Genomic DNA, 24,772 nt, shown 5'->3' on the forward strand with positions numbered 1-24,772 from the left:
TGACCCATAGTTTCTAACCTCTCATTAAGGATCTGATATCCCCTCCCGACTTTGATATACCCGCTCGCAACACATAAGACCCAGGGTCGACCCTAGAAACGCAAATAGAACCCACTCGACGTGGCGGTGCCGGCGGGCATACCAACCAGAAAATAAATTCCAACCTCCGCCCTTCCACCGCCTTCCCCTCGAGAGAGCGTCTCGCGGACTCTCGCTCTGAGAATCCCGCCTCTGCCGTGGGGGCGGGAATGCAGCCGGGGGTTCATGATGAATGGTGAAAGCCGCTGCCAATCAAAGCTTCCCGTCTGTCCATTGGCTACCTGTGGTGGGCCTTCTCGTGCAATCTCATGGTTCTTCCCGCTTGCGTCATGACGCTTTGCTCAGTGTCTGTATTCCACCGCGTAGGAAGATAGTCCCTGAGGCTTTACCGCAGTCTGGTAGATAATACCTCTGCCGGAAGCACTTTAGTATTAGATACTGTTTGATTCTGGATGTCATGGTAATCTCTGTGGGTGTTTTGACAGTGGACTGTTGTGAGGTGGTGTATATTAGTGTCGCCTCAAGAAGTAGTGGAGGGATCCGTGGCGTGCATCCGGTCGGGGCGCGGCTGCGGCGACTCGGGGGAGGTGGCTTTCGGATGGTGGGGCGTGGCTTCCAGGGGGCGTGGCTTCCGCGGGGCGGGGGGGGGGGGCGGAACATGTCTCCCGCCGCAGGAAGATGAAGCTGCGCCGGCGGCTGCGGGCGTAGCGGGCCACCGCGGGCCACCGCCGCGCGCCGCCGCCTCTGCTACGGTCCCTTCCCGCGGGGCCTGGTCTGCGAGAAGCTCGAGAGAGGCCAGGCGACGCGAACGCGAGTGGGGAGAAGGAGGAGGAGGAAGGACGCGCGCCCCCGAGCCCTGCGCGCTCCCGCCGCCCACGCGCGACCCTCGGGGACGCGCCCGCCACCCTTTTGTCCCCGGGGTCCCCGAGGGCGGTGGGCAGCAGGGAGCCCGGTGCACCCGGTGCATGCCCCCGCCCAGCAGGTGAGCGCACGCGGAGGGGCCCCGGGCGCGCGCGTGGGGCGCACGGGGACGCGCTCATGGTGGGGACCCCCCCCTTCTCTGCTTAGTGCATGGAAAGAAAAAGTTGCCTCAGGGTCTCTCTCGGGTCCGCGGGAAAGCTGGGGATGGGGTGAGCCCCCGGGGGAGAGTTGCACGCGTCCCCCTTACACAGGGCCCCGGGCCCAGCGGCGCATTGTTCTCTGCCTTCAACTTTGCGCGCCTGGAGAGGGGGCGACGTGGAGGGGACGCGCGTACTTGGGAGCAAACTTTGCCCAGGCCTCTTTTGTGACGGTTCTCTTCGAACGGTCACCCAACTTCATCAGATAGGGGTTCGCTAACTCATGGGGAGTTTGGGAGCGGTGTTTCCTTACCACCTACCCTCAACCTCCACCCTCAAGGAGGGGTGCCCCGATCGGAACTGGAGTTAGGAGGGGAGAGAAAGGACCATCTCCTTATTCCAAGCTTAGGGTGCCCCAACTCGTGGGTATCTTAGGGGAGGTATCCCCTTACCTCCGACCTCCACCCCATCGTTTGAAAACATCCCCCCACTCCACAAACTGGGGTTCTCTAACTCTTGGGGATTTTGAGGGAGGTGTCCCTTTCCCACCCACCCTCTGCCAGGGAGGCCCCCCAACCCTGCATCCGAGTTGAAAGTTTGGAAGGAAGAGCCAGGATAATCACTTCGTTAGCTAGGGGTTCCCCAACTCCTGGGGACCTTAGGAGACACCTCTCCCCCCCAATACACACTCAGAAATGGGCCCCCTGATTCAAGCTAGAGTTCTGAGGAAAAAAACAGGTCCTTTTGTCTGCTACAAGAAAGGGACCTCTGGGTACAGAGAAGGTGGGGAGACATGGGGACCCCAACATGGGAACATCTGCTCTGTGTTAATGTGGGGCGCGGCACAGCCTGGGTTTGGAACACAGTGGTGGCCTGCCTTCGAGCCTCAGAGAGCTTCCAGCCTCCCTCCCTCCCTCCCTCGCTGCTGGAGTGGGGGAGGGAGGGAGGAAAGGGAGGGTTGTCCCCCATTCTTCCCTCTTAACAATCCAAGAAGTCTCAGGTAGTCTCACTCCACCCTTCCCCACAGTGTTTGTGGTACCTCTCCCCCTGGGGTTACCTAGAAAAATCGGTTTCAAGTACCCCACAAAAAAAAAGTGTGGTTTCGTACAACTTAGAAGAAAAAAAAAGTTAGTTTCACAGTCCTCCAAAAAGGATAAAAAAGAAAAAGAAAAGAAACAGCGGGGGAGGGGGTACTCCACACTGTTTCATGTGCCCCTGTCTGAGTTGGCAAACAGAAGAGTTAGGGTCCTTGAACTTCTGGACTTGGGTCCTCCTCAGCCCCAGAACCTCCTTCTCCATCCACCTTGTGGTTTCTCGGGTCACCCCTGCCTTCTCTCCTTTCTGGGGAACCCTGGGAAAAAGTTAATTTCTTTAATGTGTGGTGAGCTCCTGGGCTTTCCTCTCCTCCCTGGGCTGTGTTATGGGATGTGGCCTGGCAGGTGGATACTCCCACCCCTGCTGGTGGAACAGAGCCCCCCCTGTACCTAAAGGGGAATCCCAGTTCTTGGCACCCCCTGCCCCCAGGGTGATGTTGGTAAAAGGGTGTTTTCAGACTTTGTTCTGAATAATTTCCAGATACGTCCTGACAGTGAGACAGACTGTTTGGCTTGGTTTTGTCTTTTAACTTTTCTGAATGAGTTTAGGTTTTGGGGGTGAGGGAGAATTTGTGGGTCCCAGGCAAAACATCCATCTGTTCCACCAGTGAAGTCTTGAATTTGGGGGTGATGGGTTTTGAGTGTTCTGTGACAGCTGTTGAATGAGAAGGTGCCACCAAATTTATGGAGGAGACAGGGCCCAGGCCTTTCTCCCCTCCTTGATGGGGCCCATGGACCCCCAGGGGAGTTGATAGGAGTGTTTCCAGCCCCTCAGCACCGTTTTAAGATGTGAAACATCATGCTCTGATGAACTTCTGGGAGTGGAGATAGTTATTATGTGTACCCCCTCTATTGTTGAAGGTTCTGCAGGGGATCCCCCAAAATCCAGGTTGCCTGCTGCCTCCTTCCCGGGCCCCATTGATCTCCCAGCCCTTGCCTGTAGTCCCTACTTGTCTGCGGTCTCATACCTCTCTTCCCACCTGTCTTTGGTGTCACCACACAGGGCTGTTTCTAGGCCTGGGGAACCCACCCCAGTCCCCACGCCTGTGGCCCTGGCCAGACGATGAACCAGTCTCAGAGAATGGCACCTGTGGGCTCCGACAAAGAGCTCAGTGATCTCCTGGACTTCAGCATGGTGAGCTGCCCCCTAATGCCTTCCTCTGCTCCCAGGCTGGAGAGTACTGCCAAAGGGGGAGGGGTGTGTGCCAGTCGGCATGGGGTCCCCAACCCCCAAAAGTGGAAATGAAGGATTGGGACCCCCCAACAGGCATGGTGACACCCACAAAAGAAATGGACCCACCTGCCACTTCAAATGGGGGAACTGAGCCCAGGGAGGAGGTCTCCAGCCTCTCCTCTGCCTTGCTCATTGCAGGAGCCCAGTGTGGCTGTGGGGGGCTGGTGGCCTTGACTATAGTCAGGAAAGTGACCATCAGAGTTAGAAATGGTGAGAATGAGGTCCCAGGCTGTGCTGACCGATGCTGGGAACCTCAGAGACACCCTGTTCCGTTAGCATGTCATCATCAGCCGTGGTTGGAGAGAGGCGGGCAGTTAGTTCTTGCCCATTCTGTGGAAGTCCTTTCTTTCCAGCTGTGTGAATGCCCAGAGAAATTGCCGGCTGGCAGAAGTCAGAGCACAGAGACCCCAGGAATGAGCTGGTGGGCATCCCCACAACTAGGCCCCTAGCTCAACCGTATGTGCGGCAGGCACCTTGTGGGACACTGGGCCTGGGCTTCAGGACCCAGCATCATTTTCTGAGCTTGTGGAGTCTTGCTCTCCGCCCCACCCCCAGGAGCACCACTGTGCCCTGAAAGCTCCTTGGCCGACTTCCGGCCTGAATTCCCCTGCTCCTCCCCACAAGGCACCCAGGCCGCAGAATTATGCCAAAAACAAGCGTGCCCATACCGAAACAGCACCAGGCAGCAGGCTTGCGGAAATGCAGCCCTGGGTACGGAGCCCCCAAGGCTCCGGAAGGCCCTGCCGATATTTTTAAGGTCCATCTTATTTTTGCCTCCCTGGCTGAGTAGGCAGAGGCCCGGTCTGCTTGTTTTTTTTTCTTTTTTTCTTTTTTGTTATTGTTAAACTGACAGGTCACGGCCTAGTGGCTTGGAACACACCAGCTTGGGGGTGCAGCTCAGCTCTGTTGGACCCAAGGGAACACCCCAAGCCTCCGGGCCACCTCCTCTTTAGTCCAAAGGACCCAGGGTTTCCCCTGATGTAGATCAGAGAGCATCCTGAGGCACAGAGGAGAAACTGAGACAGAAGAAGGTAGGAGTCACCAGGCAGGAGTCACCTCTTGTAACAAGGCCTCGTGTGGCCGTGTTGGGTGGTAGGTTCCTGTTTGGAAGGCTTTGTTTTTGAGCTGGGATCTCATGTAGCATCCAAGTGTTGGGAAGATGGGGCATGTGCCACCTTGTCCTTCATTCTTAACTTTTCTCACGTGTGTGTGTGTGTCTGTGTATCCCATTTGTGCCCATTGCGCTCGGGTCAGAAGAGCAGGGTATCAGATCCTGGAACTGGAGACAGATGCTTGTGAGCCACCATGTGGGTGATGGGAACCGAACTCAGGTCCTCTGGAAGAGCAGCCAGTGTGTTAACCGCTGAGCTGTCCCTCTGCCTTGCCCCTCTTAGGTGTTCTGAGACAGAATCTCACCCTGCAGCTTGTGCTGGCCCCAAACAGAGCCACGCTCCTTGTGTAGGGGGGGTAGGGATGGTGGCCCCTGCGCCTGCCCGGCTGTGGGGCTGTACTGTCAGTGCCTCATTGTCTAGGGAAGGTATAGAGGATGGTGTGGGTAGCCTGGACCTTCTCACCACTCCTGTCTCTTGGCCCCACACAGGTTGGGGGCTGGCTGGCTGTGCCTTGGAGCCTTTAATATGTAGAGACTGAGCGCTCTGGGCATGGAAGAGCTGGGAGGGGTCAGGATCCTGCGAGTAAGAGGCTCCCTCCAAGACCCTCACGCACGTGCCCAGTTCTGCCACCTAGTGCCCCAGTTCCCTCTCCCTTTTTGTTTGAGACAAGGTCTCATGTGGCTTCTAACTCCTATGTAGCCACGGATGACCTTTTCTCCTGCCTCTCCTTCCCAAGTGCTGGGGGGACAACCTCAGTTTCCCCTTAGTAGGGGCTGGGCCACACTTCCTGGCAGTGTATGTCTTAAGTGGGGGGTCGCCGTGGTGTTTGGGGACTCTTGCCTGGCCACCCTGCTGAACAGAAGCGTGTTGCAGTCATGCTGGGGTGGGAAGAAACATGTGACCTAGAGTAGATGGTTCAGGCGCTGGTATACCCCTGTCATCCAGCGCTCTTGAAGCTGAAGCAGGAGGGTCATAAACTCATGGCCAGCCTGCACTACAGAGTGAGTTTCAGGACAGTCTAAAAAGCTACAGAGAAACCCTGTCTTGAAAAGCCCAAAAAAAAAAAAAAAGAAGAATCAAAAAACAAAGACAACAAGATGGCCCTACACTTTTTAACCCCAGTACTCAATCAGGAGGCAGAGGCAGGTGGATCCCTGTGAGTTCGAGGCCACTCGAACTTGGCTACACAGCAATTTCCAGGCTAGTCAGGGCTATACAGGGAAACCCTCCCGAGAAATGACACCCAGGATTGGTCTCCCACAAAAACAAATTGTAAGTCATACCCTCTAGCAAGTGGGACCCCGTCCCTCCCCTTTAGCCTAGTGTCCTTTCAGCTTCAGAGTTGGCTGTGGTCTCCTGCCACAGGGTCCCCCATCCCCAGAGCTCCAAGTTCTGCTCCGCCACTCACTGTTCTCCTCTGTCCCCACAGATGTTTCCACTGCCTGTGGCCAACGGGAAGGGCCGGCCTGCCTCCCTGGCCGGAACCCAATTTGCAGGCTCAGGTAGGACTGAGGGGCGCATCGTCTGTGGGTCGGCCTATGGACAGTGGCATTCCCTCACACGTGCTCCGCCAGAGTGTGGTTGTTATAGAGCCCGTTGGGTTGGGCTGACTGACCCACAGTGCGTCCTGGCCTCCCCAAGTAATTGCATTTTGAACATATATTAGGTGCTTGATATGTACATGGCCGAACCTGGTTAGCAGGGACGGCAGGGGCTGCGGGCTTCCTAGGACCCAGGACTTGTGAGGTCTCAGATCCCAGCTGGCTGGCTTTTGCTAAGCGAGGGTCCTTCTGGGCCATGTGGAGGGATACATCTGGGAAGCTGGTGTGGGTGGTTCTTGCTTACCCCTCCCAAAAGCAAGGCCATCAGTCTTGGTCTTCCCCTCGGCCTGAGGAAGTGGATGGAAGGCCATCTGGGCACTCCTGAAGGTCTGGAAATCCCCACAGGCTCCCGTCACCCCGGAAGCAGCCCCCAGTCCTCAGTGCCCAGGCTTCCGGCCACGATGGGGGGGGTAAGGTCAGGTTGGCAGCTATTGTTAGGGTGGGATGGGCTGCCCTCTTGGCAGCATGGCTCTCCAGATCCTTTTTCCCTGGTTGCCAAGGCCTGCTCTGGGGCCCGGAGGTGACTCCCTGAGGAGGGCACAACCTGACACGAATCTCACTGGCAGGCAGGCTCAGCAGGATGGGACCTTGAAGATACCACCCTCTGGTTTCCATGGTTCCCGTGCAGCCCTCTCAGCTCCAGACCTGCTCCTACCCACGCCCTCAGACCCTCGGGGACCAGGCTTACGTTCAGGCCCTGAGAAGCCTGGCATGTGACTCTGTCCTGGGGACATGATTGTGTGGCCTAGAGCCCAACGTCCACAGGGGATAGAGACCACATGGGCCATTTGAGGGGACAGCACTTCTATCAGTCTGGGCTTCAGGAAGGGTGTTTGCCCTATTCTTGAAGATTGAGGTACATACAGGGGGATTGGGGTACATACGGCAGGTCCCCAGCACTGTCGGTACAGGATGGGTGGCAGCTAAGGATCACAGACATGTCAGTCTCGTGGTGAGTTCCTTCCATGGCTTGAGCCCACCTGTTTTTGATGAGTTTCTTTTTTCTTGGTAGTGTTTCCTTTTGGAATTACTCTTCACAAGCAATGCTGACTTGCAGTGTCTTTTCACGTAGGAACCTGTGTATACATGTTGGTTTGCAGATGCTCTTTGCATAGGAAGAGGCTCTGCTTCTAATCTCTCTCTCTCACATCCCCGACCCCACCGCTGCTGCATGGATGGAGTCCTCTTGAAGTGTGCCTCGAGGCGTTTAGGACTGTTCCTCAGAGACACATCCCTCCCTTTAACACTGCCTGGCCAGGTGTGGAGGTGCACACCTTTAATCTCATCACTCAGGAGGCAGAGGCCAGCCTGGTCTGCACAGGGAACTCCAGGTTTCCAGGGAATGTAGTGAGGTCCTGTCATAAAAACAAAAATCCACCAAGGCTTTAGAAAAATTTCTACCATCGTTTCTAAAGCACTGTGTGTTACAGGGTGACTTCAGGGGGTGTTCTTGGAGTTCTGGGTCCTCCCGGGTGCAGAGCATTGAGGCAGTGGTTACCCCGTGGTGGTGATCAGGAGGCTGCAACATGGGTGCTTTGCCTGCATTTGTATCTGTACCTCACGTCTGTGCCTGATACCTCTCGTGGCCAGAAGAGGGTGTCAGGTCCCCAGGGTCTGGAGTTGCAGACGGCTGCAGTGGGTGCTGGGAGCTGAACGTGGGGCCTCTGCAAGCTCAGTGCTGTCATATGGCCCAGTGGGTTTATTCTGTTTTATTTGCTGCTGGGGACTGGATCAGGAGTCTCCCAAGTGGAGGGCTAGAATTCGGTTGCTGCCAGCCATGGTGGGACAACCCCAGCACTAGGTGAAGGAGGGAGGGGGATGAGCAGTTCAGGTCATTCTCTGCTAGATAACAAATGGAAGGCCAGCTTGGGCTTGTGAGTCTCTGTCCCGCCAGCCAGCTCTCAAATAATAACAGGGAGACTTAACTAATTATGAAAGCCTGGCTGATAGCCTAGCTTGTTCTAGCACATGCTGTTACCGTCTTCCATCTTGTACATCCTGTTTCCTCCATGGCTTTTGTGGCCTACATTCCTCTGCTTTCTCTCCTCGGAAGTCCCTCCTCTACCTCCTGCTTAGCTATTGGCCGTTCAGCTTTTTATGACACCAATCAGAGCAACACGTCTTCACGCAGCGCAAAAGTATCCCACAGCAGCCTTCCTTCCCAACCTGTGGTGTTGACTGGTGTTTCCAGAGCTGTCCTGTGCTGTGTTGGTCCCACATAAGACTGGGTCTGCCAAGGTGGTGGCCAATGCCTGTAATCCCAACACTCCAGGGGCAGGGGCAGGAGGATCTCTTGAGTTCAAGACCAGTCTGGTCTGCAGAGTTTGAGGACAGCCAGGGCTACACTGAGAAACCCTGTCTCAAACCGCAATGGCTGATCGGTGTCATATTGGGTCTTAGAGAATCCTAGGACGCTTACTGTCACCATGGCAAATACGGTAACCAAAACCAGCGTGGGGAGGACAGTGTTTTGTGTGGCTCATACTTCTACATCATGAGGGGCAGGAACCTGGAGGCAGGAGCTGAAGCAGAGGCCTAGAAGGGGGCACAGCTTCCTGGTTGGCTGGGGCCTCTCCGTGGCTATTCAACCTGCCTTCCTCCTTGCTTTTCTTGTTGGGTTTTTGTTGTTGTTGTTGTTGAGACAGGGTTTCTCTGTAAGTCAGATTGACTTCGAACTCAGAGACCCACCTGCACTGCCCTGGATGCTGGGATTAAAGGTGTGCACCACCACCGCCCAGCTCCACTGTGTTTACTGAAACAGGATCTCTACAACTGATGCTCTGCTATCCAGCCAAGCTGGCTGGCCCCTGGGCTCAAGGGATCTTCCTGTCTCTACCTTTCCAGTACTAGTAAGCATCATGCCTGGCTTTTTAGGTGGATTCTGGGACTCGAACTCAAGTCCTCGTGTTTGTGAAACACACCTCTGTGTCCTCTCACTGAGACAGCCTGGTCAGTGGGCCAGCCAGTCCCTCAAAGATCAGCCATTCCCACTCAGGAGAAGAATGTGGGAGTGGAGGCCTGTCATCCCAGCACTCAGAAGGGGGCAGGGAGGTTTGTGAGTTCAGGCCAGCTTGGCTGTGTGAGCCCCACTCCTCAAAACAGAGCCATCTGTCCCCACCCCGTTTCCAATGTTCCATAGCTGCCTGTAAAGCTGCCTTCCCGCCTCTGTCCCTTTGTCCTTGACTGTCTCCTGGTCTGTTGTATTGATCTTGCTGTGGAGTCTTTCTCCTTGGAGAAGAATCGATATTTGCCATCGACTCCTTTCTACTTTCATCTTAATTCCTCTTTGAAAAGTTCTTATCTTTCTCTGCCGGACTTTAGGAGTTTCAGATTCATGTGTTCACTGGTCACTTCGATTTGATGGGGGTGGGGGGGGGTGTGTTAGGATGGAGTCCAGGGCCTCAAACATGCTAGGCAGACACAAACTGCCTAGTCTGCCCTCTGCCTGAGTCTTGACTTTGAGGGCCTGGGGGCGTTGTCAGGGTGGAGCTCCGTTTAAAATCCCCAGTGAGGAGCTGGAGCCATTGGTGGGGGTGGAACTCCGCCTAAAATTCTCAGACTTTCTCTACTGAGTTTTTTTCTGAGTATATATCATGACCATATTATTCATGCAGCCATATAAAGACCAGGCTTGTCTCAAACTTGCTTCTGCTCTCGTGGTTTTGTCTTCCGGCGTTGCGAGTGGAGGTAGTAGGAGGGAAGGCAGGTTCCTTTGTCGTGCTTGCTTGGGCATCGTCCCTGTTGAGTGGACTGTGGAAGCGAGGAAGAAATGGTGGCGATGGGTGAGTTCCACCATACCGTACACAGGGCAGGTGATCGTCTTCACAGTGGGCCTCATAACGAAAGCCTTGTCATGAATACAGCTGTAGACAGACGGCACGTGACCAGGAGAGCCATGTGCCAGAAAACTTTATTTATAAAAGCAAGTCGGGAGCCAGAGTGCCAACAGTGCTTCAGAAGAATAGAACTCTAAATATGGGCCTTCTTCTAAGTTGTCTGGGTGTCATTGAGCCCGGCTCTGGATGGAGGTAGGCTCTGGATGGAGGTAGCCATTTCCTGGTGCTCTGTGGAGCACACCTGACATCAACATCTTCCGTTAGAATGTTTTAATTAGTGTGTATGAATATTCATGATAGTTATTAAGATGCATAATTTATCAGCTGGGGTGATTTTAATAACTATTAATGGGGTGGGGGAAGGGCTCCCGAGTTTTGTCATTTCTAGAGGGAAGAGACAAGGCTTGTGCTGGAAGGTCTTGGGTTCTCGGGGGATCTTTAACATTGCCAGGTTCTGGGATGGGACAATTGTATGCTGAGTTCAGGGGTCACCCAGGCTGGGTCTGGGCTTCCAGAACATCCTGTATGACCCTGGGGTTTATGTTGAATAAGGATTGGTGGGATCACAAAAATGTGGTTGCTGGCTGCCCATCCACCCCAGCCTCACCAGGACAGTGAAAAATTTTGGGGTGTAGACAACCCCAGACTGCACCTGATGCTAGTGGTAGTTCCTGTAGCCCCCGAGGCTGTATCCCAGCCCCCCATTCCCTGCACACTGGAACTTTACCAGGAAGCAAGAAGGTGTAATGAGAGGCGAATATTCATGAATTGGAGAGATTAATATGCATAATTATGCAAATTAACCACAATTAAACCCGATTCTCCAGGGAGGGGATGATGAGCACAGAGGCTCGTAATAAAGTCTCTAGGGTTTGAGAGTTCCTGGTGCAGAGCCTGGGCGGCACTGGGGGCTCATGGGGTACGCGATGGTGGGGGAGGCCCAGGAGGCCCTCCCCAGCCCAGAAGGCCCCCCCCCAGCCCAGAATGTCAATGTGGACACTTCAGTCCTCCTCTGCCTGTCCATCCAGTTTCACGATAGGGAAACTGAGGCACACTGTGTGACCATGTGGCCAAGTTGGGTGGAATCAAGGCTGGACCCTGTGGTCCCTGTGTGTGGGGATGGCCTAGGGGTCAGGAAGGAGAGTTTGCTGTGGGTGGAGAGGCAGTTAGCTGCTCCTGAGGTGTTGGGGAAGATAAGGGCCCAGCCCTGGTTTACTCCGCCCCTCAGGACAAGGTCCTCTGGGCTCCAGGCTCGTTAACCCCTGTCTTACCACATAAACCCTTGACCTTCCTATGAGGCTGCAGAGCTCTAGCCAGGTGTGCCACTGTCCCTGTCTGACAGTGTCTGCCTTTTCCCACTGAGCTAGTCGGCTCCCAGGCAGAGCCCCTGCCAGGGAGACCCTGCTTCTCTGCACTTTTGCCAACCTCTCTGACTCAGATGCCCAGTCCTGCACGATCACACACAGACCTGAACAAGAGCCCTGGCCATGGGATTGAGTTGGCACAGTAGCTGAGGTTTTGACAGATGAGTCCCAGGCTGCGCAGGATGGAGGTGGCTGAGCTCATTGCTGTTAGGCATATCTGGGGGTGGGGGGGGGTGGGGGGGGCCCGAAGCCTTCTGAGTCTCCTGAGAACTGGGCTAGGCTTCCCTTTGCCTTCTACAGGGCTTGAGGACCGTCCCAGCTCAGGCTCCTGGGGCAGCAGTGACCAGAACAGCTCTTCCTTCGACCCCAGCCGGGTGAGACACCTTTGCAAGGCCCAGGTCCCCGGGTTTCCCCTCTCTCTGGAACAGCTGTCTCACCCGCACCCCCCATTCTGCCTGTCTCCCCTAGACTTACAGTGAAGGCGCCCACTTCAGTGAATCACACAGCAGCCTACCTTCTTCCACGTTCCTAGGAGCTGGGCTTGGAGGTGAGTGTGGCCACTCTGTGCACAGTGGGGTGCGGTCACAGCCCTGGCTTCTGCCCCGCTTGAGAGTGAGCCTTGCCTGCTTCCTGGGGGGCTATGGAGACCAATCACTGGGCAGTGGGTCAGGAGGCCTGAAAAACCGTGAAGGTTTAACTCAAGAGTGGGATGTTTCTAGAATTCGGAATTGGTCAGCACTGACCCCTGACCCCAGCTCCTTCCACCATGGCCCAACGTGGCCTCTGCAGTTGTGGGGTGTATGTTCCCTTTTGGGCTTCCTTCTCCTGCCTCTTCCTCGGGTGTCCTGCCTGACAGGATGGCAGGGCCAGAGGGCAGTTCCCACAGAGGCCAGCTGTGTCTGTTCCAACCCATCCTGTGTCATCTCCCTCTCCCCCCAGGGTGGACCCTGGGAGCACTGAGTGCTGGCAGGGTCAGCAGCCCTCAGAATCCAACCACTCAGGAGGCTGAAGCAGGATGATTAGGAAGTCAATCAGGGCTGGAGAGATGGCTCAGCAGTTAAGAGTGCTTGTTGCTCTTACAGAGGACCTGGGCTCAGTCCAGGTACCCGTGTGGTGGCACACAGCAACCATAACTCCAGTCCAAGGAATCTTCCAAATCCCAAGGAACCCCTTTTCCAGGCACATGCATAGTGCACAGACATACAGACATACACGCAGTCAAAACCCTCAACCCATCCTACACAAAGGAAAAAAGAACAGAGAAGTTTGTAGATAGTCGGCTCCACCATTGCTCGGTTCCCCTTGTCCTCTCTCCTGTATCTAGGTGGACTGGGCAGCTGGGCTGTCCAGGCAAGGCCCTGCCAGAGACCCACCATGTACAAGTCCCCACTGTCTGGGGGACCCTCCTGGGGTCTCTCATGACTTCCTTCTATCCCTTGCAGGCAAGGGCAGTGAACGGAGCGCCTATGCCACCTTCGGGAGAGAAACCAGTGTTGGAGCACTGAGTCAGGTAAACTGAGGCAGAAGGGTGGAGCTGGCCTGATCTCCAAGGTGACCCTTGGAGTTGAGACTGTGCTGGGGGAGCTGCAGTTGTTAAGCAGCAACCAGGACCAAGCTGTGCACCAACCATGGCCATGTTCACGTCACCTCTCCAGTCCCCAAGCCGCTCAGTAGCCCTAACCCATGTGAGGAGCACAGTTGGCATTCTCGTGCCCCAACTTGGCTGCTTACACAAGGCCACTGTCAGCGGGGTTCATACCCCAGCGTGGGCCCCTGTGTCCCTGGCGAGAGGTGGCCGTGAGATGGCATGATGGGTAAGGAGAGGGCACGTCATGGGTGCTGTGTATCGGCAAAACCCGGGGGCTGGCCTTGCCCATGTAGCATTGATCTTCACAGCTGGGAGGGTCTTCAGGTGGGGATCAGGCCTGGGTCTAGACATCAGCCCCAGCTTCCTGATTGCTCATCCCCCCCAGGCTGCCTTCCTGCCAGGCGAGCTGGGCCTCAGCAACCCTGGACCACTGTCTCCATCTGGTGTCAAAAGCGGCTCCCAGTATTACCCCTCATACCCCAGCAACCCTCGGCGGAGAGCTGCAGATGGTGGCCTGGGTGAGTTGGAGCTGGGGATGTACATGTGTAAGGGGCAGTGTGACAGGCTGACGCCTGGGCTGGGTGCCGCTGAGCCTTGGTGGCCACAGAGGGCTTCACAGTGGGTGCTTTGATTTGCGCCCACAGGGCATGCTAGTGTCTCTTTGCAGCCCCCCCCCCCCCCCCGTGTTTTCTTGTATCTTAGTCCCAGTGGGTGGGACTCTGGGTTTTTAGATTTGTTTTCTGAAACAGGGTTTCTTGGTGTAGCCCTGGCTAACCTGGAACTCACTCTGTAGACCAGGTTGGCCTCAAACTCAGAGATCTGCCTGTCTCTGCCTCCAGAGAGCTAGGATTAAAGGTGTGCGCCACCGCCGCCAGGTTTTTATGGCTGTGTTATGAGTCTGACAGAGACATACATGGATCTACATAGAAAAGAGAAGACAAGATTTCCTGTGTAGATTAGGAGTACGGGGGTCATGGGAGAGGGTAGAAGGGGAGAGCGAAGAAAATATATAGTGCAGTACAAACAGTAAAAGAAAAAATGTTGGAAGTGTGCGCTCCTGGGTCCTGACCCCAGCCTAGTAGTGTCCACAGAAGGACATGTGGGGAGTGTGTCCTCTGTTCTTGCTCCCTGCAGATACGCAGCCTAAGAAGGTCCGGAAGGTCCCGCCTGGTCTTCCCTCCTCTGTGAGTATGGGCAGGCCTGGAGCCTATAGCTACCGTGTATGGTGGATTCTCCGTGCCAGAATCTGTGGCCACATCCCATGTGGTCACCAGAGGGTTGGCATGTATGGACTGAGCAAGCGTCTGTTCCCCAGGGAAGTCCTTCCTTGGGCCTCATTCCCTCTAGCTTAGGAGTGGTTTTCTGCCTGTAACCTCTAACAGTAGGGTCGGGGGAGGTGATGGGGGATCCCTGTGAGCTGGTCCCTCCAGGTCCCGCCTGTTCCCAACCACACCCACCTGCCAAGGCTGGAAATGTTCCCACCCACCGGCTTGGTGTTTGGCTGGTTGCCCACCCTGGCAGATGGCTGTTGGCCCTTGTTGGTTCACGGTGCTATGTGCCTATGATTTAATCACCTTAAGAAAGGCGGTGTGCTGGATTCTTCAGCCTGGCCGCCTCCCCCAGCACTTGGGAGGTAAGGTCACAAATTGTAGGCTGGCCTGTGCTACACAGTGCACTTTGTATACTAATGCCTCAGGCCCCTGCTTCCTCTGTGTGCCCAGAACCCCGCAGCTTCCTTTGATGTCAGTACTGGGGCCAGCAGTGGTGGAGGGCATAGGTCAGGGCTCCCTAGAAACACACATATTGGGGGAGCAGAACTAAGATCAGAGACTATGACCAATAAAACCCAGTTAAGCTAGGTGGAAGTTAACCCAGCAGCCAGCTTAGACTTGCTGCCTGCTCCCCTGCCAGGGCAGGCATGAACAGCTGATCCCTCCTGAGTCCTATGCCAGGGCAGACATGAACAGCTGATCCCTCCCGAGTCCTGTGTCATGGCAGCCATGAGCAACTGATCCCCTTCCGAGTCCTGTGCCAGGGCAGGCATGAGCAACCGATCCCCTCCTGAGTCCTGTCCCAGGGCAGACACTGGTGGCAGGATCCCCCTCCCCCTGCCCACACCCCATTTCTTCAAGCTGTCAGAGTTCCAGCTGTTGCCAGCTGGTCAGGGTTTGATGCTGGTATGGTAGGTGGGATTTTGTTTCTGAGAGCAGGGGTCCTATGTTCCCAGAGGAACAGGGAGACTTCCAGCACTGGCTCATGCTAGACAAGAGCTGAGCACGGAGGGGACATTTTGGAGGGTATGGCTGGGGGAGGTGGCTCCACACCCTTCTCCAGTATTGCCCTCCTTCTGCAGGTGTATCCACCCAGCTCAGGTGACAGCTTCAGCAGGGATGCTATAGCCTACCCCTCTGCCAAGACCCCCAGCAGCACCTACCCTTCCCCCTTCTATGTGGCAGGTGTGTGGGGCTCCCAAGGGCGGGGGATGCTCTGCAGGGCTGGGTCCCTAGGCTCATCCTCCTCCTCCACACAGACAGCAGCCTGCACCCCTCGGCAGAGCTCTGGAGTCCCCCCGGCCAAGCAGGCTTTGGGCCCATGTTAGGAGATGGCTCATCCCCTCTGCCTCTTGCACCAGGCAGCAGTTCTGTGGGCAGCGGTGCCTTTGGGGGCCTCCAGCAGCAGGAACGCATGGTAGGTGCTGTGGTCGGGGGACCTGCCTGCTCCGGCCCACTCCTCGACCATCACCGTGCCCCTCACCTACTAATTGTCCCTTCAGAGCTACCAGCTGCATGGATCTGAGGTCAACGGTACACTACCAGCTGTGTCCAGCTTCTCTGCCGCCCCTGGCACTTACGGTGGCACTTCTGGCCATACGCCTCCTGTGAGCGGGGCAGACAGCCTCATGGGTGAGGTCAAACCCAGTGTTTCCTGGGCCCGGGTAGGAGCCAAGAGGCCGCATCAGGGCTCCATGGAGATAAGACACTTGCTGGGCCAGAGCTAGAAAACATGGTCCCCTCCTTGAGGCACCTCAGATTGACCCTGGAATATTAGGAGCAGGCCTCGATGACAAATGGCTCTTCCACTTGACTCTGGGGGAAACCAAGGCAGAGAAGGAACAGGTGTCAGTGTTAGGCAAGCCATGACACTGGGGGTGGTGGGTGTCATAATAGGGAGGGTCCCACCATTCGCAGGATGGAGGCTCCCAGACCAGCACTTACCTGTCTCGCTCAACAGGTACCCGAGGGACTACAGCCAGCAGCTCAGGGGATGCCCTTGGGAAGGCACTGGCCTCGGTGAGCAGGGGCCTGGACTGGTGGTGGCAGAGGGGAACTTTTGGCAGCCTCGTGGTGGTCCTGACTGCCCCTTCCTCTGCCCCCACCACTGCAGATCTACTCCCCAGATCACTCCAGCAATAATTTCTCACCTAGCCCCTCAACGCCTGTGGGTTCACCCCAGGGCCTGCCAGGTGTGTATGGGATGGGCACGGGAACCATGCGTGACCTCAAGGCTGTCCCCAGGCTGGAGTCCTGGACAGGTAGTGAGAGGTGGCATGAGGGTAAGGTGGGCCTCCACCTGTGATTTGTCCAGTTGTTGACCTCAGGCTCAGCTTTTATGAGGAACACCATGCCGGGGTGGGTGGTGGCGGTGGCAGGGCATCAACTAGGTGAGGTCAGGTGGGAGCCAGGAGCCTCTAGAAGTCCTGGGAGGTAGTAGTAAAAAAAAAAAAAACCAAAAACCCGCTCTCCCTGGTGTGGTGGTGCATGCCTTGATCCAGCCACTCAGGAGGCAGAGGCAGGTGGATCTCTGAGTTCAAGGCCAGCCTGGTCAACAGAACACTTCCACTCCTGTCCTCAGCTGGGCCTGTCTGGTTGCCTCTGGAGCTAACCACCTGCCCTTTGTTTGAGTTCACAGCAGTGGATCCAGGTGTGGAGGGATAGAGAGTAACTATTGTGTCAGGACTGGCTCCTCTGAGGTCAGGGGTCATGTTCCCCAGGCAGAAAGGAGTTGGGGTTCAAAGATTGAGCAGTGGCTGTGTCGAGCATCTTTGAGTTCATCCAGCCTTGGGTCCCACTGCCTGGGTTCCTTCATGGCTTTCCTTCCCCTCCAGGGACATCACAGTGGCCCCGGGCAGGAGCCCCCAGTGCCTTATCTCCCAGCTACGACGGGGGTCTTCACGGCCTGGTGAGTGTCCCCTCCCTGCTAGCCAGGTATCAAGTGCCAGTCAATCCCATCACCACAGAATTGGAATATGGAGCCCTTCCGGGGGGAGAAGTCACTCAGTGTGCCGCAGGGGCAGCTTCAGGAGGGTCAGGGACGAGTTGCCTGCTGCCTGGCCGGGGCTCAGTGGACCTTCTCTACCCACTCACACAGCAGAGCAAGATGGAGGACCGCTTAGATGAGGCCATCCATGTCCTTCGCAGCCACGCTGTGGGCACCGCTAGTGATCTCCATGGACTTCTGCCTGGCCATGGGGCGCTGACCACAAGCTTCACGGGCCCCATGCCACTGGGCGGGCGGCACGCGGGCCTGGTCAGTGGAGGCCACCCTGAGGATGGCCTCAACAGCGGTGCCAGTCTTTTGCATAATCACGCCAGCCTCCCCAGCCAGCCCAGCTCCCTCCCCGATCTCTCACAGAGGCCGCCTGACTCCTACAGTGGTGAGTCCCAGCGTCCTGGGCTTGATCACCGAGGGAAGGACAGAATTCCTGCCCCTCGAGGCTGGAAGGGTGGCTCAGTCCAACTTAAGCATTCAGTTGCAGACCCGAACTGGACACACAGTGGTGTGTCCCTGGGCAGTTAGCCAGCCTCAGGTTTGTGAGAGCCTGTGCCTCAAAACATTGTTCAGTTGGTGGTTCTCAAACCTGAGTGTGCACCTTGTAACCCAGCACTGAGGAGCGGGAGGCAGAAGGATCTCTGGGAATGAGGGGGCTCCAAGTTCAGTGAGACTCACCTTGGGGTTAAGTGACAAGGGCAGGACACTTGATAGATGTGACTTGTGTGTGCACATGCATGTATGTACACACGTGCACACGCAGACTGTCAGACCCACCAAGGGGCCAAGATTGTCCAGATCCTCATTGTTGCTCGCAAGGTTGGGACTATTGTGTCTGGTTCAGTCTGGGGACACTGAGGCACAGAGTGGGGCCCAGGATCCCAGCAGGGCCAGGCTGATTCCTTTGGCAGGGAGGGTGCCTGCTTCTCAGATGAGGGCCTAGGACAGGTGTGGTTTCCATAGTGGGTGTCAGCAGGGTCATGGGGACAGTTCCCTTGTAACAGTTTTAGGGGATATTAGGGCCAGCAGGGCAACGTTTAGGGCAAGTGGAAGGGAAATGGGATGGTGTCTTAGGGTGACCCTTCTGCTGAGTTCAGGAGCTGACGGAGGGAGGGAGACTCCAGCAGGACTGCAAAGGCCCCAGGGCAGGATGGAGCCTGATGGGTTGGAGGCAGAGCAAGGGGGATGGAGGAGGCCGCTGAGACTACGGCAGGCCAGCATGCAAGGGACCCTGTGGGCTGTGGAGAGCTTTCGGCCAGTGGAGGACAGGGCAGAAATGTCCCACTCTGGAGTTCACAGTGCGGGTCTCTGTCTCTGGTGCTGCGTGCAGTGCGGGTCTCTGTCTCCGGTGCTGCGTGTGGTGTGGGACTTGATTCTAGTCTGGCTTCAGCATCAGACTAGATCTTGAGTGGGGAGGGAGCCCCTCTAACCTTGGCCTGAGGCAGCAGTCTTGGTGGCTTGTTTTATTTCCATCTTTATTTATGTCCCCACAAGTCAGCTGCGCCCTGGCAAAGGGCCCCTCAGGTGAGCTTGGTGGCTGCTGCCACCCCTCATCCCAGGCTTGTTGCAGGACTCGGGAGGGCAGGCGCCACGGCAGGAGTCAGTGAGATCAAGCGTGAGGAGAAGGACGACGAGGAGGATGCATCGGTGGCCGACGCCGAGGAGGACAAGAAGGACCTGAAGGCCCCACGCACGCGCACCAGGTGCCAAGCCCCTCCCCTCAGGCCTCACACACATCACACGCCACACGTGCACATACATCACACGTGCACACAGACCCCAGGAGGCCCCTGCAGGCCACCGCATCACCTCACTGTCTCCCTCTGGCCCCTGGCTCCCCTCCCCCATAGCCCAGACGAGGACGAGGACGACCTTCTCCCCCCAGAGCAGAAGGCCGAGCGGGAGAAGGAGCGCCGGGTGGCCAATAATGCCCGCGAGCGCCTGCGGGTCCGCGACATCAATGAGGCCTTTAAGGAGCTGGGCCGCATGTGCCAGCTGCACCTCAGCAGCGAGAAGCCGCAGACCAAACTGCTCATCCTGCACCAGGCCGTGGCCGTCATCCTCAGCCTGGAGCAGCAGGTGCGAGGTCAGTGGGCGGCCCGCGCCCTGCGCCTCCGCGATGCTCCCCTCCCTGCTACCCCAGCCAGAGTACAGTGACTGTCCCCTCACAACCATCCCGCACACCCTCTGGTCCCGGACAGGGTTCTCTGCAGGCTGTTCTCTGTACTGACTTCCAGCGCTGACTGTCCCTGCTCGATTCTCCACACTGTTGCTCCAGTGACCAGCCCTCAGCTTACACCAACTGTCCCCACACCCATTGACCCCATCCTCACCAACTGACTCCATCCTCCCTGACTCCTCCATCCTCCCCGACTCCTCCATCCTCCCTGACTCCTCCATCCTCCCCGACTCCTCCATCCTCCCCGACTCCTCCATCCTCCCCGACTCCTCCATCCTCACTGAGCCCCCCACTGATGACTCCCCACTGCCCTCACTGACATCACTATGCTTTCCACATCAGCTGTTCCCCGTATGACTGATCTCCACACACTGACTGTTCTCATCCTGACTTGCTCACACCTCGACTGTCCATGCCTGCTGATCTCTCACATGGGTTTTCTCACATGCTGACTCCCCAACACCATTCACCCTCACTGGCACCACCCCAGCTACCCCTGCAGGACTCTGTCCCTGCATTAATACCCCACCACAGGTGGTTCCTTCTGCTAGTCATCCGGGTTGACTGTCCCCACACTGGCCACCCTCCATCCCTGTCCCTAACGCTCCTTCCCTATAGTGCATCACCCCTTGACTGACTGACTTTGCCACCCTGGCCCCACTGGCCTGAGGACTTCTTTCAAATTGTCCCATCCAAGACGCTTGCTGGCCCGGCCTTATCCCAGAGCCTGGCTGTTAGGGGCCAGTGACCCCCACTCCCCAAGGACCCAGAGGTCCCATCCCTGTTCACTTTGCCAGGGACCCAACCCACCTCTCTGAGAGCATCTTCTCCCTGACTCAGTTTCCCCATCCACCTGCCCCAGAGCCGGTGAGGGAGGACTTCAGCTTGGCCCCTTCTGCTTCCTTAACCTGCACTGCCCTGGCTGCCGCCGTTAACACTTTCTCTCCTGCAGCGTGGGCTCTGCCGAGCCGGCTCCACTTTCTCCTTGTTCCAAGGTCTCTGTGTCTGTGGTGGCAGAGCGTGTGGTCCACCCTGTGTCCCACAAGTCTGCCTCATCTGCTCTGTCTCTCATGCTCTTCCCCTGCCCTGGCTGTCCCCTGCCTTTGCTTGTCCCCTGCCTTATCTGCTCTGTCTCTCATGCTCTTCCTCTACCCTGGCTGTCCCCTGGCTGTCCCCTGCCTTTGTCACCTGCCGCCCTGCACCTCGCACCTGCCGCCCTGTGGACAGGGCTGGCCACACCACCACCTCGGGGCCTTTTGTCCCATAAGGCCCTGCATGGCCTCAGGGGAAGGAAAGGGTTCATTGGGCACACAGCCTCTGTGCCCACATGCAGTTTGGTCTGCGCGCTTGTCCTGAGGTCTGGGGCCACTACTGCCACCCAGAGGGATATGGTCCATCTTGGGCAGCAGGGGCATGAGCCGCAAAGGGCACATGCTGGCCTTCACAGCCTAGGTGACTGCCGTCTGCACCCCTAGGGGGAGACTGAGGCATGGGCTCAGCTCAGGCAGGACAGGGTCTCAGCCTTGTGCTTGGGCATTTGGAGCTGCTGCCACGGTGTCCATCACAGTGGAGATGGGCACTGCTCCTGGCCCAGCTAGGATGGCCATGGCTCTGGGGTGCGGGGCTCAGGCCCAAGTGCTGTTTGTTTCCATGAGCCTTCTAGGCCTCAGCCCAGCCCTGAATCCTGTCACCCAGAGCCATGAGCAAGGGACAGGGACAGCTAAGAAGCCACTGCCCTGTCAGGTCCCACCTTCCTCCACATGTGGTAGGGGAGGGTAAGGCCTCTGTCCTTCCCAGAGTGACCACCCGGCCTCCCAGAGACAGACGCCCTTTGGGGTTGACCATATTGAAGAGCTGCCACCACTCCTTACCACGCACATTCCCCAACACTGGCCGCACCCATGTCACTCACATTAGCACACAGCGTGCAGCGGCCCGGCCCCCCCCCTGACGGAGGCTCGGTGCTGTGACCCAGCAGTACGGACGAGGTGCTGTCCCTGGAGGAGAAGGACCTGAGGGACCGGGAGAGGCGCATGGCCAATAACGCACGGGAGCGGGTGCGCGTGCGGGATATTAACGAGGCCTTCCGGGAGCTGGGCCGCATGTGCCAGCTACACCTCAAGTCGGATAAGGCGCAGACCAAGCTGCTGATCCTGCAGCAGGCGGTGCAGGTTATCCTGGGCCTGGAGCAGCAGGTGCGAGGTAGGCTGCGCCCGCCCCATCCTGCTCTGCCCTGGCTTGTTGCTGGCCAGGGGTGGCCACAGCACAATCCCAACCCTCCCTGTCCCCGACTGTGGACAGTCTCCCACTGTGCTCTCCTCCACTCCCCCCAGAACGCAACCTGAACCCCAAAGCAGCCTGCTTGAAGCGGCGGGAGGAGGAGAAGGTGTCTGGCGTGGTCGGGGATCCCCAGCTGGCACTGTCGGCCGCCCACCCTGGCCTGGGTGAGGCTCACAACCCACCCGGGCACCTGTGAGCCAATGCATGGATCTCCGTGGGACCAGGGACCACCACACTCTGCCTGAAGTGCACCAGACATGGCAGAGAGCTCCGGCTCATCACGGCAGCAGCAAGGCTCCACAGACGCTGCGGGGCCTCGGGGCTCCATGGCCGCCCTGTATCCTGGCCCCAGGAACCAAGCTGAGGGGAGCTCTCCCCCATCCATTAACCGAAACTGGAAACAAAAGCAGGATGCTCACTTTTCAGAAAAGAAAAATGATGCCTTAACTGTGGACGAAGGAAGGATTGGACGGCACCCTGGCAGGGGCAGCCGGGAACTGGTTCTGGTTCAGAGCCACCAGCACATCGTGCCTAAGCGTATTTTTTTTTTTAAGGAGAATAAAAGGACATTAGTTATCAGATTTTTTTTAATGTAGACAAAACTTAGCAAGAACGAGGCCTTCTGTGTCATTACTTTTTTCTTTTAGCTTTCTTTTGCGTATGTTTTGTAAGCAACAAATTTTTGTATAAAAGTCTCCTGTCTATTGCTGTTTCTAGAACTCAGAGTCATGTTCATGGTCTGCAAGGTTATTAAAGTAGCATTTAAAAGACCCAGTGTTGATCAAAGGGTCACCCCGTTCCCGCTGCACGTGAGCCCAGGGCCTATTTGTCCCCAGCGTGTGCTCAGCAGCGGAACCATGGTCTCTGCCTCTCAAAGGCTCACACTCCTTCCTCACTGCCCTGAATGCTTGGGTGACGAGTTGTGGGGTCTCTAAAGGGACAGAATTGATAGAGTATTAGTGTGGCTTACGGGCTGTGACCTGGGTTGTCCTAGTCCTGAAGCAGGATGTCTCAGCAGTCCCAATCCAGCGCTGGAGTCCTGGAGGAACCCTAGGGGTCTGCTGGTCATCAGACTGCCCTGGAATCCTGAAGAAGTGGGCTCTCACCAGGAAAGGAGTGCCTCAGCCGCAGGGTAGATGAACCCGCCAGTGAGAGGGCGAGCAGGCAGAGAGCAAAGGATTCCTTCTGTGCCTTTTATGCAGACTGCCACCAGAAGGTGTGGCCAAGTTAGGGTCCAGTCAAGAGATCTCCCACAGGTGGGCCCAGCTACTAGGGTTAGTTGAGATACAAAGCTACCTGTACTTAGCTGCCATACACACAGCCACAGCTGGCTCTTGGGCAGATGGTGCAGGCTTTGGCTTCCCTATCTCGGTAGAGTGGCCGCAGGTACCCTCCAAAGTATCTTCACCCAGTTTTCAGATCCTGGCATCGTCATTTCTTCCTATCCTAGCCTCTGGGGTGGGGGATGTTGGGACTACCAAGTACCCCTACAACAGTTCACACCTGCTCCATGCTGACTTTGGTCCCTTTGGAAGGCCCAAAAATCTCCAGTGAGGAAAATTTGTTGGGAACCATGGTAACACCTTGTTATGGTAAACCTTATCCACCACTTTGGCCTGCAGACTCTGCACCTCTGGAACAGCTGGATTGGAGGGAACACAGCCTGGGTCACTGGCAGGCAGTGAGGGCTCATCCAGGTTCCCCTCTGCTGTATGCAGGGCAATCAACCTGTCTTCAGCCCAAACACCCACGAGTCCTGTTGCCCAGCTGCACGACAGCAGAAGAGGGACTGAGGTGGCTCAGTTGGTAATCGGCTAGTGCATGCATGGAGCCCTGGGTTCCCTGATGGCCTGCATAACAGTCGGGATCCCTGAACTGCAGTTAGAGGGCTGTCACTTTACACAGCTGTGGGGTGTTAGAAGAGTCAAATTCCCAGACTGCGTGGCAAGCACCTTACCACTGAGCCCCTCCCTCTACCTTACTGGGTTTGGTTTTGGGGTTTTTGTTTTTGAACCTGGTTCCTCTGTATAACAGCCCAGGCTGTCCTGGAACTCCCTCTGCAGACCAGGCTGGTCTTGAACTCAGAGATCGCCTGCCTCTGCCTCCCTGCTGCTGTGATTAAGGGCGTGCACCACCACCAACCAGCCCAGTGTTTATCTGTCTGTCTGTCTGTCTGTCTGTCTGTCTGTCTCTCTCTCTCTGGTCTTTGGAATGCTCTGTAATCAAGAATAGCCTTGAACTCAACTCCGGATGCGTGCAAGGATTAAAGGCATGGCTACCCAACTTAATTTTTGTTTTAGTTTTAAAGTGTATTTTTTTTTTTTTGCTTGTCTGTTCATGTGTACACCATGTGTGTGCAGACAGCACTGGAGTTCTGAGTGGTTGTCAGCAGGCACATGGGCACTGGGACCCAAACCTGAGTCCTCTGCAGGAGCAGCTGGTGCACCGAGCCTCCTCTCCTGCCCCCACCTTAGTTTTGGAGACAAGGTCTTTGCCTGAACAGGGAGCTTAACCTATTAGGCTGAGTAGCTCAGCGGTGAGCCTTTCCCTCCTATGTCTATGTCCTCATTCTGGAGTTAACACAGCTGTAGCGAGGCCCACCCCTGAGATCCCAGCACTGTGGGCTAAGGACAGTGGCAGAATAGAATCCACAGCCCCCAGGGAGAGCCATGGGAGCTGTGGGATCCAGGAAGGAGTCCAGAGCAGGCCAGGCACCCACGAGCCAGTCGCTAACCACTAGACACACTTAAAAGGTGGGGCCCAAGGGACAAGGGACTGACCTTCCTATGGGCCTCTGTGTCCCTCCATCCAGGTGGGACAGTCTCAAAATGCTTCCTGAGGGATGTGTATCTGAGGATGTTCCCACCTTCCTCCTGCCAGTCTGGCGTGTGGTCAGGGAGCTTACTGAGAAGTTTTGATATGCCCATTCTGGGAGGTCAGCCAGGACAGGAACTTAGGTAGAAAGGGTGACCAACAAGGGCCTGCCTGTGCGCCAACCACAGGAACCCAAGGTGGCCTGTAACGCATGCCTTTAATCCCAGCACTTGGGAGGCAGAGGCAGGCGGATCTCTGTGAGTTCGAGACCAGCCTGGTCTACAGAGCTAGTTCCAGGACAGGC

At 56.6% G+C, this 24,772-nt stretch overlaps 1 protein-coding gene across 6 annotated transcripts; it reads left to right on the forward strand.

The window, feature by feature from the left end:
* The first annotated feature begins 692 nt into the window (after positions 1–692).
* On the forward strand, positions 693–22,367 carry Tcf3 (transcription factor 3). 6 transcript variants are annotated; one of them, XM_005359047.2, is made up of 18 exons: positions 693–1,021; positions 3,195–3,326; positions 5,967–6,039; positions 11,639–11,712; positions 11,807–11,885; positions 12,781–12,848; positions 13,312–13,444; positions 14,061–14,110; positions 15,280–15,382; positions 15,457–15,614; positions 15,700–15,829; positions 16,158–16,216; positions 16,311–16,389; positions 17,032–17,105; positions 17,295–17,580; positions 18,766–18,898; positions 19,046–19,281; positions 21,708–22,367. In XM_005359047.2, exons 2-18 carry the CDS (start codon positions 3,255–3,257, stop codon positions 21,848–21,850), a joined length of 1,950 nt encoding a protein of 649 aa, XP_005359104.1. In that variant the 5' UTR covers positions 693–1,021; positions 3,195–3,254; the 3' UTR covers positions 21,851–22,367. The 6 variants fall into 6 exon arrangements, with proteins under 6 accessions (XP_005359104.1, XP_005359106.1, XP_005359108.1 ...); XM_005359049.2 differs by lacking the exon at positions 19,046–19,281 and adding an exon at positions 21,350–21,576; XM_005359051.2 differs by lacking the exon at positions 19,046–19,281 and adding an exon at positions 21,353–21,576.
* Positions 22,368–24,772: the final 2,405 nt, after the last annotated feature.

The sequence above is a fragment of the Microtus ochrogaster genome, linkage group LG1 (assembly GCF_000317375.1).
Source record: "Microtus ochrogaster isolate Prairie Vole_2 linkage group LG1, MicOch1.0, whole genome shotgun sequence".
Classification (NCBI taxonomy): Eukaryota; Metazoa; Chordata; class Mammalia; order Rodentia; family Cricetidae; genus Microtus; species Microtus ochrogaster.

Excerpts from the sequence above, each read along its gene's own strand:
- Tcf3 (XM_005359047.2), top strand. The coding sequence starts at position 3,255 with ATGAACCAGTCTCAGAGAATGGCACCTGTGGGCTCCGACAAAGAGCTC. Across the intron at positions 3,327-5,966 it reads ATCTCCTGGACTTCAGCATG|ATGTTTCCACTGCCTGTGGC; the intron begins GTGAGCTGCCCC and ends CTGTCCCCACAG. Across the intron at positions 14,111-15,279 it reads CGCCTGGTCTTCCCTCCTCT|GTGTATCCACCCAGCTCAGG; the intron begins GTGAGTATGGGC and ends CTCCTTCTGCAG.